The following is a 12183-nucleotide window of genomic DNA, read 5'->3' as shown; positions in this document are numbered from 1 at the left end:
AGTTCTACTGTGTTAATGTGCATGTGCAGCCACGCATACAACCAAATATGAAAAGGCAAAAATGAGGCATAAAGAGATTCTCCAGGTAGTCTCTAGGTCCTATCTGTTGTTATAGGTTCTTTGGCCACCAGATCCTTCACGAAGCCATAGTTGTCATCATGATTTGCTTTTTAAGGGCACTTTTTTCCTGTTGCAGTTCATTTTGCCTTCCGTTATGCAGAACCACTGACGGAGAAATACAGACATGGAAGTACATTAGTCATTGGTTTTGAAAGTCAGAAGAACAAGTGTTATTGCAGCTCCCATGGCAAAGGCAACTAATCTCCTTTTACACTGTCATGGAAAAGTGTAAAAGGATAACAAGACTGATTGTGGCTGTATCTCTAAATTCAAGCTTATGTCCATTTTCTTTTAGATAAAAAAACAGGCAGTCTTCTACCTCTCCCTATCATTTTGAGGGAGAGTCTAAGTACAGAACTGAAAATGTAAGACACCTGATTTCTTTAAGCAACCAGGACTCTTCTGTGAGAGAGGTTTTTGTCTTTTTCCTGCTCTTCTTCCCTTTTTTATATCCCTTCTTATTTTCCTTCTCCTTCTGGCTTGTCTGACAACTGCAGTGGCTGGAATGTCAAAGAAGTCTTAAACAACTTAAACTACCAACATATATGTATTTTTTTTGTCTGGTATCTATATTACTTTATTAAAAAGGTACAGTAGCATCTGAAAGCCATTGTTAAAAAGTAATCTTACTTGTATTCTCTTATTCATTCAGTAAATCCAAGGGGTTGACCAGTGTTGAGTTCTTGGATGACGTGCTCGTATTACAAATACTCCCCTCTCAGTTGGCACTGTTCTTAATAGAGTCCAAAGGCTGAATGAGCTCTGAAACAGAACTATTCTCCCCTCCAAAAACAGAACTATTCTCCCCTACAAGGTCATTCCCTTATCAGGGATTTGCTGAAAGTATAGAAGTGATGTAGGTGAGAATTGAAGTTAATGAGGAAGTTCTGCGCAGTACCATGCCTGCATGATGGCTAGTTCTGAGTAGTGTAGTTATTCACTCACTTTCATAAGCACTAAATTCACCTGCAAAGTTATATATAAAAAACCTCCCTCCTGACTATGCACTTGCTCCCCTCTTTCTTTATTAAATTTAAAAGCAAATGTAAACCGTGTAGTTATGTCACTCCTAACTGGCTGCATGCAGGCCTGCCTCACTGTGAAAGAGGCAAACAGTTAGTGATATATAACTTCCCTTTGTTGGCATTTAGCATTTAAAAAAGAGACCCAATGTTCTCCATGTTTCTTCTATTGTAGATGTTCTTGTAACTAGGTGTTTTGAGCCCTATCATATGATTTCTTCATACATGATTTACTAGCAAAATAACTTATTGAAAATTGAGAGGGTAATGAACCAAAATGACAGATCTGAACATCCATCAGGTTAGGGATGGATTGGAGGGTTGTTTTGGAGTCCAGATAGGAATTTTACAGGTGGTTTCTTGCTTTATACTGGGCTGAACACCTCCAAATTTTAAGATGCCTGAAATCTGGATCTGAGACCAAATTTTGCATGTAAGATTCAGTTTTAACTGTTAGAGGTTTCCATTGACCTGCATTGAAGTAACTGTATTGTTAAAATTTCTGACAAGACTTGTGTTTAAAAAAATGTTTGCCTTTTTTGTTAGTTAGCTATGACTTATATTGTCTTCCACATTTTACCAATTTAATCTCTCAGGGAAAGCATACTTCAGTAGGGAAAAGAATTATCTCAGATCACAAAAACTGCACATATGTTATAAATATGAATTGCTACAGATTAAATGTGGATAATTCAATTTGTCCTACAGGTGGTTAGTCTGCTAAAAAATGTTTTTCAGAAAAATTTAATTTCTATCCAGTCATTTTTAAAGTATCTAATGTTTTTTTGTCCTCTGTCTAATAACTGTAATTGAGAAGCGTGTAAAATCTTTACACTTGGTTAAAAGCATAACAAAAACATTCATTCTTGGAACAATGATTTCAGTAGGGACATTCCAGTGATAACACATGCTACAAATTGAATTGTCTAAAACTGTGTTTTACCTTCACTAAAATTCTGCAAGTATTCCTGTCTGTTTTCCATAGTCAAACACAAAGATCTCTTTTACTCCATTGAACTTAAATTATAACTTAGTTTTTTTTTTAAAAATTGTAAATAACCTTCCATCTATTTACAATAATGTAAATCTTTTTACATTAACACATATAGTGATAACTAAATTAGCAATCTTGCTGTTAATAAAAGTAATGTTAAAATAAGACTAGACCAGCAAAAAGCTCTGTGTGTCAAAAATTCAAGACCGGTAATTTCAAGGAGAAGATCTGTTATAGGAAGGCTGCATTTTTTTTAAACCTGCATCTTATGTCTCTTTTTAATTATATATTTGTCACTTATCTTTCATGTTTATGATTGTAATCAAAACAATTTAGATTAAATGTATGTTTTTCATTATGTTTTTAGATTCTACATATCAAAGGGTGCTATTGTTGATCAGCTGGGAGGAGATTTAAATTCCACCCCACTTCACTGGGCAACGAGGTGGGGAAAAAGTCTTGGATTTTCTGTACTTCCAGTTTAATTAGACAGTAATTTGTTGTTTGTTGTTTGAATTAAATTCCATTATATACTTCTATTATAGGTATGAGTTGTGCCTCCAGCACGAGTGAACTTGAGAAACTGGGTTGGTGGCAGTAACTGAGTACATTTATATGTTTGGTCTCTAAGGATGGGACATTGAGTTCATCTGAAACTAGCAAACTGAAGAGACTGATCGTTATGATAAGAGAGGATATATATTGTATAAAAATTTGAGTCAGTTGTCGCTTTGCGGCTCTTTACTGTTGCTTTGGGAATCTTGCTCTTGAGTATCTGGTGATATCTAGTAATACAGAAGTGGAGGATGACAGTCAGGAGACAGTTTGTGTCTGATGCTGTCCAGAGCATTGCCTCATAAATTCAGGAGATTATTAAAGGTGCATTTTAAACACCAGGAGAGACCAGAATTATTATGTAGGACACTGTCAAAGAATAAAAGGGGTGGATGAACGCCTGTGTACAGTACTGGACAGACAACTATCTTCTAATAGTTACTCCTTCAGATACAGTTAAGTAGAAATGAATGGGAAAGGAAGTATATATGTACTAATATTCAAATTATGTACTGCAAAAAGAAGGCCTGGGATATTGGCCTTTGGAACATTTAAAATATTAAATTATGTTGATACTTGGCAATGAAAAATCCACTCATTAGGCTAATGTGTTTGGCTTAGTTTTAAATATTAAAACTAATTTATTCCTTTTGGGTTAAAGATCATATTTGATTATATATGTATTATAAGGTGAACTGTTAAACAGATTATTACTGCTCTAAATTAAATCAGGTTCAGAGAATATTTGTGTCACTTTGAACACCAATTGACCAAAGCCATATACTGATTGACTGGAAGGGCCTGTTTTGTGGTGTCGCAGCTGTGCACTAACTGACAACTGTGCATATTTGGCACCTTATCACAAAAATGGTGAGAACCCTGATGGCTATTATGCTAAAAAGATTTTGTGGATGCTTTTACTGCAGTGCAGTAAAAGTGTCGGTCCCAAAGCAGCACTCGTTTTCCCCGTAATAGAAGGATACGTTGCATCTCCTCCCTGCAAAAATAAAATAAAAAAAAATCAATTAATCTGTTCATAAACTTTTTTTTTAAAAAAAAAACCCCAAAATTTAAAATTAATTAGTCTCATACTTGGTTGTTCACATGTTTGCAGAATCAGATGCATAGTGATCATCGTTTTCAAAGGAAAAGTTGTCTTAATCTTCAGTTCAGAGTGATATAATGATATAATTGTTTAATTAAAAATGTTTGAATTTAACATTTTTCCTATCCAAATATGTTACCAAATTTTATATATATAATTAACCAGGTGTGTTTGTGTTCACTGTTATGTTTAGACAGGGTCACTTATCCATGGTTGTACAACTGATGAAGTATGGTGCAGATCCATCACTAATTGATGGGGAAGGATGCAGCTGTATTCACTTGGCTGCCCAGTTTGGGCATACGTCTATTGTTGCTTACCTGATAGCAAAGGGACAGGTAAATTCAAATAAAATAACACATTTTAATAAATAGACTCCTAAAGAGAATATTTCAGTAGTAAGAAAATAGTTAAAAACTATGCTTACAATTTGAGTAATGTAATGTTCTGCCGTTTTGGAAACTGTAATGTCTTTTTGTATTATTACTGTTTTGTACTTTTAGACTACTGCATCTTAATTGAAGCATATACCATCTGTTAACAGTTGTGCGAGCACTTTGGCTTTTGTTCATATGTGTTTAATGCCAGTATAATACGTGTAAATACTAGTGAATTTATATATTATTTTCCTTACTTTCATTGAATATCATTTTAATTAAGTATATTTCACTTATCCACAAATCTCCAAAACATTGAAACCTCACGTAAACAGCCAAACAAGGCAAAAGAGGCATGATAATATCATGAGACTGAACATTTTTGTTTTAGCTCCCTGTACACCTTTGTGCATACACCCAACAAAACAATTAATAAAACAATCTCCCCATCCTTGCTGTGGGATGTGTCAATACATCTATAAAAAATAATCTGCTTCTCAGATTAACTCATCTAACGTCCCACCATCCTTCATTTTGTGTGTCTGAAAGGTATCATTAAACCAAAGTCACCATTAGTATTTTCAAAATAAATTATAGATAAGGCTAAGATTGTTTTTTTTCCACAGAGGTTGCAGAAGTCACGGAATCTTGTCACGATTGCAGAAGTCACGGTGACTTCAAGCAACCTCTGTGAATTCAGCCCTGGCGGCCGGGAGTGGCCGGGGGGACCTGAGAGCAGTCCCTGCAGCTGCCAAAACCTCTGCTGGCAGTGTGGGGACCCTGCTGCTGGGCTCCCCATTTTGTCAAGGATATGTTTAGTAAAAGTCACAGACAGGTCACGGGCTTCCGTGAATTTTTCTTTATTGCCCATGACCTGTTTGTCTGTTGTCCATGACTTTCACTGTTGTCTGTCTGTCTGTCTGTCTCTGTCCATGACTTTCACTAAAAATATCCATGAAAATATCTTCGCCTTAATTATTGGCTAGCTTGCACACATGAATCAGCACTGTTTTGTTCTTGGTAGAGGAGAGTTCAGGTATGGTCTCCATAACTCATTTAAAAAAAAAATCCCCTCTTATATTTTTTTACTAGGTACTTCCAATTGTGTATCTTTGTTATGCTGCTGTTCATTCAAATCAGTCTGATGAAATTTAACATGACCATAAAAGTCAGTTACAAAAAATTAGTCTGTTACCACTTACGCATTTATGTAAAATATAAGTTGAAATAATTTTAATAACATCCCAGCATTACATACTATAACCCATTCTTTGTAGTAAACAATCTTTTAAGCAATACAGCAAAATCTAGTGAATTTAACACATCTGTCCCTGTAGAATCGGTGTCTTTGTGCAAATAATCCTATAGCTATTAAGTATCAGCATATTGTGTAATTAAAAACAATACATTCCAGGTAAATGCTCTGTAGCAGGCAATGACTATCCAGGCATAACTGAGCTCCATCAACCTTTTTTCTACTTTATTCTTGTTTTTAGGCTGCTTTGACCTTGTAAACATATACAGTATACTCCCATTTATCCAAAATTCTATCATTCAAACCTCTGCATTTTCTGAATCCCGTTCTTGTCCACCATGTATGGCATGCTGGGGCATAAAGAAGGGATTCAGATAATGTGAAGGTTTGGATAATAGAACAGAGACCCCCTGAACAGGACTCTGAGGAAGAGGCGGAGCTCCCGGCCATGAAGGAGGTCACCCTGCTGCTAAACGGCTCTTGCAGCAGCACAGGGAACCCTCTGCATCATGCTGTCATGGGAGTGAATGAGTAGGACCATGACATCAGAGCTGTAGAGGGCTCCCTGCCCTGCTGCAGGGCCAGTGACATCCAATCCCTAAAGGCACAAGATGTAGGGAAGACTGAAGTCCTGGCAGGGCAGAGCAGAGTCTCAGCCCCAGAGTCTGTGCTCTGCCCCACACTTTGCCCCTGCAGAGACTGGGTGTCACCAGCCCTTCAATAATTCAGGGAGCCTTCTGCAGCCCTGTTGTCAGGGGAGTGAGTGAGTGGAGCAGGGCAGAGCAGAGACCCCTGGCCAGGACTGCAAGGAGGAGGAGGACGACGACGAGACTCCAGCTGCTGGGGAGGCTATCCCACTACTGAATGGCTTCTACCCTCTTGATTATTCACACTCTAGTTTATCCAGATAAAACCCGTGTCCCCCATGCTATTTGGATAATTGGGAGTATATTGTATTATATTTAGTTCCTTTATAAAGTAGCTGAGATGGAACAGCAGATGGTGCTGTAGCACAGATAACTATCTTCAATCTCATATTGCTGTATATCAATCCTTGCCTCATATTTACTTTCTGCTTAGATTCTGCTGTATAGTGACAAAAGTAGCAGAAAATGGTCTTGGTATATTCTTTCTAACTTTTAAAATACTTTTTCAAAGCTGTTGCTTTCAGTAATCAATTTTTTAGGGCTGTCAAGTGATTAAAAAAAATAATTGTGATTAATTGTGCAATTAATCATGCCATTAAACAACAATAGAATACCATTTATTTTAAATATTTTTGAATGTTTACTACATTTTCAAATATATTAATTTCAATTACAACACAGAATACAAAGTGTACAGTGCTCACCTATATTTATTTTTGATTAGGTATTTTTACTGTAAAAAAACAAAAAAAAAAAGTGTTTTTCAGTTCACCTCGTACAAGTACTGTAGTGCAATCTCTTTATCATGAAAGTTGAATTTACAGATGTAGAATTATGTACAGAAGAACCTGCATTCAAAAACAAAACAATGTAAAACCTTAGAGCCTACAAGTCCACTCAGTCCTACATCTTGGTCAGCCAATCACTCAGACAAACAAGGTTGGTTACAATTTGCAGGAGATAATGCTGCCTGCTTCTTGTTTACAATGTCACCTGAAAGAGAGAACAGGCATTTGCATGGCACCGTTGTAGCTGGCGTTGGAAGATATTTATATGGCAGATGTGCTAAAGATTCATGTGTCCCTTCATGCTTCAACCACAATTCCAGAGGACATGCTTCCATGCTGATGATGGGTTCTGCTCGATAATGATCCAAAGCAGTGCAAACTGAGACATTCATTTTCATCATCTGAGTCAGATGCCACCAGCAGAAGGTTGATTTTCTTTTTTGGTTGTTCAGGTTCTGTAGTTTCCGTATCAGAGTGTTGCTTTTTTAAGACTTCTTAAAGCACGCTCCACATCTCGTCCCTCTCAGATTTTGGACGGCACTTCAGATTCTTAAACCTTGGGTCGAGTGCTGTAGCTATTTTTAGAAATCTCACATCAGTACCTTCTTTGCGTTTTGTCAGTCTGCTGTGAAAGTGTTTTTAAAACGAACATGTGCTGGGTCATCATCCGAGACTGCTATAACATGAAATATATGGCAGAATGTGGGTAAATCAGAGCAGGAGACATACAATTCTCCCCCCAAGGAGATGAGTCACAAATTTAATTGACACATTTTTTTTAACAAGCATCATCAGCATGCAAGCATGTTCTCTGGAATGGTGGCTGAAGCATAAAGGGGCACACAAATGTTTAGCATATCTGGCATGTAAATACCTTGCAATGCTGGCTACAAATGTACCATGCAAATGCTTGTTCTCACTTTCAGGTGACATTGTAAATAAGAAGCAGGCAGCAGTATCTCATGTCAATGTAAACAATCTTGTTTGTCTTAGCGATTGGCAGAAGAAGTAGTAGGACTGGGTGAACTTGTAGGCTCTAAAGTTTTACATTGTTTTGTTTTTGAGTGCAGTTATGTAACCCCCCCCCCCCCCCCAAAAAATCTGAATTTATAAGTTACACTTTCATGATAAAGAGATTGCACTTCAATACTTGTATGAGGTGAATTGAAAAATACTATTTCTTTTGTTTATCATTTTTACAGTGTATATATTTGTGATAAAAAATAATAATACAAAGTGAGCACTGGGCACTTTGTATTCTGTGTTGTAATTGAAATCAATATTGAAAATGTAGAAAAACATCCAAAAATATTTAATAAATTTCAATTGGTATTCTATTGTTATAAGTGTGATTAATCACAATTAATTTTTAGTTAACCGTGTGAGTTAACTGCGGTTAATTGACAGCCGTACAATTTTTATTAAACCGTTTGTGTAGTTAAACAGATAAAAAGTTTATTATACTGTTCATTATGCAGTAAGATACATGTGAAGATGTTGACCAAACATAGTAGATAAACGTGTGTTTGAACAGCATAAATGGTGTAGACAGAAATCAATAGAATTTTTAATAAGGATCTCACCCTGCATCAGCAAATTCCATAATCATGCATTTTGTTAATGAATTGTGTGTGTGTGTGTGTGTGTGTGTGTGTGTAAAACCCTGACTTTTGGTAAGGCTTTTTATGTATGTGTAATACATAGTGTTTTTTCTTTCAAAGGTCATTGGTTAAAGCAGCACTGTTGGGTTTAAAATATATATTTATTGCAATCAAACTACAAATTTATAAATAAATAAATAAAAACTTGTATATTGCAAAAACACCAAAGAAATGTTTCTTTATAATTGTTACATACTATATAAATAATAAACTTTTATTACATATGTAATATATGTATAAATATATAATTTTATTTCAAAAGAAACTGTGTGTATGGGGGGGTGTGAGTGTATGGATGTGTAGCTGTATTTTGTTTCTTTTGGAATTAAAAATATCCTCATGGAAACATTTCTCCTGGTCATGAGTTTTGTAAAAGATTATTACTACTAAACCTAAAAATTGTGTCCATTTTGCCTTTACAATGTCTGTTTAATATTACATGATGAATCTATAATCTGTATTAATTACTCTGGCTGTTTTGGAAAACGGCTGAGAAAATGAAGTTGAAAAATTATGCATTGAGCCTGCATATGTTATCAAAATCCATAGTAATTTAATCAATAAACATTGTGGTGTTATGTATGTAGGTATGTTTTTACATATTTATGGTTATTGAAGTTAAAATACTATTTCATGTTTTGTAATAGAGAAAGATAATGGAAAATTTACAAAACCACACTTCTATGTGTATTTTAAAAGCAAAACTTTTATACAACCTTCTATGAAACTATTCTGCCATTGCACTTGTAAACTCCCATCCTGTAAATGGATGCAAGTAACTGCGCATACGACTAGCCCCATTGAGTGAGTTCAATAGGAATACTCAGATCCAGGAAGTTAGTTACTCATTTGCAGAATTGATGCCCTACAGTCACTCAGCTCTCCCTGTGTTCACTCTGGTTCCCACCTGCTTCTTTATGGCACTGTCTGGGAATGGAAATTGCAATTACTGTTGCCCAGATAGGATCCTTATGCTGTTACTTGTGAATTTTGATCTTCCTCTACCAAGTGCTCAGTGTCTCTCCAAGACTCCTGTCACTAGCTGTCCACAAGTATCAGAATCTACAACCCAGTTTAGGTTGTCATGGATAAAAACAGATTCTTTCTACAGATCAATGAAATAGAGAGGAAAAACTTGAAGCAAGGTGGTTTTAAAATAAAACCACTGTACTTGTTTATCTTGTCACTACATAAAGTGGTACAAACCAATTTCAAAGGTTGCTTACGTAAATTGTTGAAAAATCATGAAGACGTTGCCAAGCACTAAGTCATTTTTTTTGACACTCATAGCTGCAGTACTGCTCAGAAACTCTGATTCTGAGCAGTGCCAAGGACTACTTGGCGGGTGGAGTGTGTGTGTATGTAACCTTTGCACTCATGAAGCTTGGGCCCTGTGTTTCTGGGCTTGGCCCTCTTGCACAACTAAAGTAGCTATGAGGCTGCTCTAAGCATTACTGGATGTCCCTGGCTCCAAGGACCATTCTGGCAGCCATGGATCAATGGGATATAAGCATGCCCCAACCCTCGTCCCTTTTTCCCCTGGGCAGTTCCCATTGCACCATTAGGAGTAAAGATGTGTGGAAACTGGAATTTTTTCTTTGAGCGATTTATCCACACAGATTCCACTCTGGGTACACATGTAACTCAGGCGTGTGAGGTTGGATTCCTTTGAATAGCAGTGTCCACTGGGTCCATGCTTGTGCCCTGAGTGCACTTTCGCTCCCTGAATCTGAAATCATAAAAGTGTGGGCCAGCCGCAACCTGCACTTAGTTCCTTTTTACTGCTTGTGACTGTTAGACCTTGTAATATCCACATTCTTTGATCTTAGCAAGTAGCTAGCACAATTCTTTCTCTCACTAGGAAAAGTTTGTTAGCATTAGTTCTTGTTGATAAATTTTCTTTGCCCATTGCTTTGAAGTACTTAGTTTTAGATACAGTAATGATAGTTCCCACTTCCATTCCATACAAGAGATCTCTCCTTTGTGCAGAGCCCCCTTGTACAGTGGTCAACCCTAAGTCACAGGCGTTAAAGATCTACTCCTGTGACATTGCTATGCCCATGAACAACAGATGCTCCTTGTGTCTGCTGTCCTTTAAGAGGGCTATGCTCTCGAGTGCTGCTTAATCTGCATGTCATACTTCAAGAGGACTCAGACAACAGAGGCAAAGCTGAAACTCTTCTTCTTGGAAAGATGCAAGCCTCATTGGATCCGGGTAGACCTTCAGAGATGCTCCAGGTGTCTGGTCAGCTCCATGCTGCCAATGCCCTGATGAATTGAGATGCCACTCTTGGTGGCTTTTCACAAGACCCAGTTGTCAGCCGCATAGATGATGTGTTCAGAAACGGGCCCTAAAAAGCACCGCTTCAGAGACCAGGGCAGGCACCAATCCCACTCTCCAAGCATGGGATGGAGAAAGCCTCTCCTAAGGCTTACTCCTCCAAAAGCCTTGAAGTGGAATCCTATACCAGCGCCCCAGCACCAAACCCAAAGTTGCTGTAGATGGCCTCTTCCTATACCAAGGACAGTGCTGCCTCCGGGTTTGATAGAAAGACACAGACTTTGGCACCAAATGTATCATCATCGAGCATCTTGGCACTGTTCACACAGGCACTGGGAATTATGGCACCAAGTGTCTGTGTAATCAGATCTTTCCTTGACTTCAGTTTCAGCTGTGTGCCAACTCTCTTTGTCGGCACCACTACCCTCCACAGCACCAGTGAGACGTCTCTCTGTAGGAATGGTATCGGACTCACCCTCATTGAGAGGCTATGGGGGGGTAATTGCCCACAAGATGGAGTACACCTGATAGATCTGCCCCATTGTTGGAAGAGGCTTACATTTTTTCTTTTTCCCCAGAGGTACATAGCAGAGCTTCTTCTCTGGAGTTGCTCCCACACCTCTGTGAGTGTCACAGTGAGAATCAGGCAGAGAATCTAAGGAGGAATATTTGAGAGGCACCAGAAGATCATCAGGGACCCATAGAGCACACCTCACCTTCTACCCACTCATGAGCCATCTTCATTATCCCTACCAACTGAGGCTATACTGGTCCCTCGAGTGGGGGTGAATCCCTATTCCAGGAAGGTGGCTTTATCCAGTCTTGAGAGTCCCTCTTGTCAAAGAAGCAGCTCTAGTCATCTCGGGTTCCACTTCAGTATTGAATTCAGCTTCTGGAAGGTGAGGATATACTACTCTCCAGCAGTATATCAACCTCCAGTCAGCTCATTCTGTCCAGACAGAGTGGTTAAGCCTCCATCCACCACTTCTGTGGATGAGCTAAAGGGACTTGCTAAAAAGATTGGTGGAGATGCTGCTTATCCTGTTGCAGGTTACCCAGGAGAAGCAACACAGACTTCTGGGTATAGTGCAGCCTTTCTCTATGGGACAATCAGCCATGCCCATTAATAACAGACTGTTTGAAATGGCCAAAGTGATTTGACATAGGCTGGCCTTGGTCACATCACATCAGAAAGTGCTGAGAGATGTCTGCTGTAAGGTTGGAATATTTTTACCAACACCATAGTCTTCATGAGAAGTCAGGCTGGCTATGCTGCTTTAAGACCATCCCTTGGGAGAAAGACCAGAAGTTAGACCTCTTTGGGAGGAAGGTGTACCCCATAGCAAGCCTGCAGATGAGAGTAATGAATTATCAGGAG

General features: G+C 38.1%; 1 protein-coding gene across 1 annotated transcript in view; it reads left to right on the top strand.

Annotated features, from left to right (window-relative positions):
• The window catches only part of ZDHHC17 (zDHHC palmitoyltransferase 17), a 122640-nt gene that overhangs the window by 43758 nt on the left and 66699 nt on the right, over positions 1-12183 (top strand). Inside the window, exons 4-5 of the mRNA XM_074942003.1 lie at positions 2504-2581; positions 3990-4134. Of these exons, the coding sequence (XP_074798104.1) occupies positions 2504-2581; positions 3990-4134 (223 nt within the window). The remainder of the gene's footprint in view (positions 1-2503; positions 2582-3989; positions 4135-12183) is intronic.

The sequence above is a fragment of the Natator depressus genome, chromosome 1 (genome assembly GCF_965152275.1).
Source record: "Natator depressus isolate rNatDep1 chromosome 1, rNatDep2.hap1, whole genome shotgun sequence".
In the NCBI taxonomy this organism is placed as follows: domain Eukaryota; kingdom Metazoa; phylum Chordata; order Testudines; family Cheloniidae; genus Natator; species Natator depressus.
This window is presented reverse-complemented; position numbering and strand designations above follow the sequence as displayed.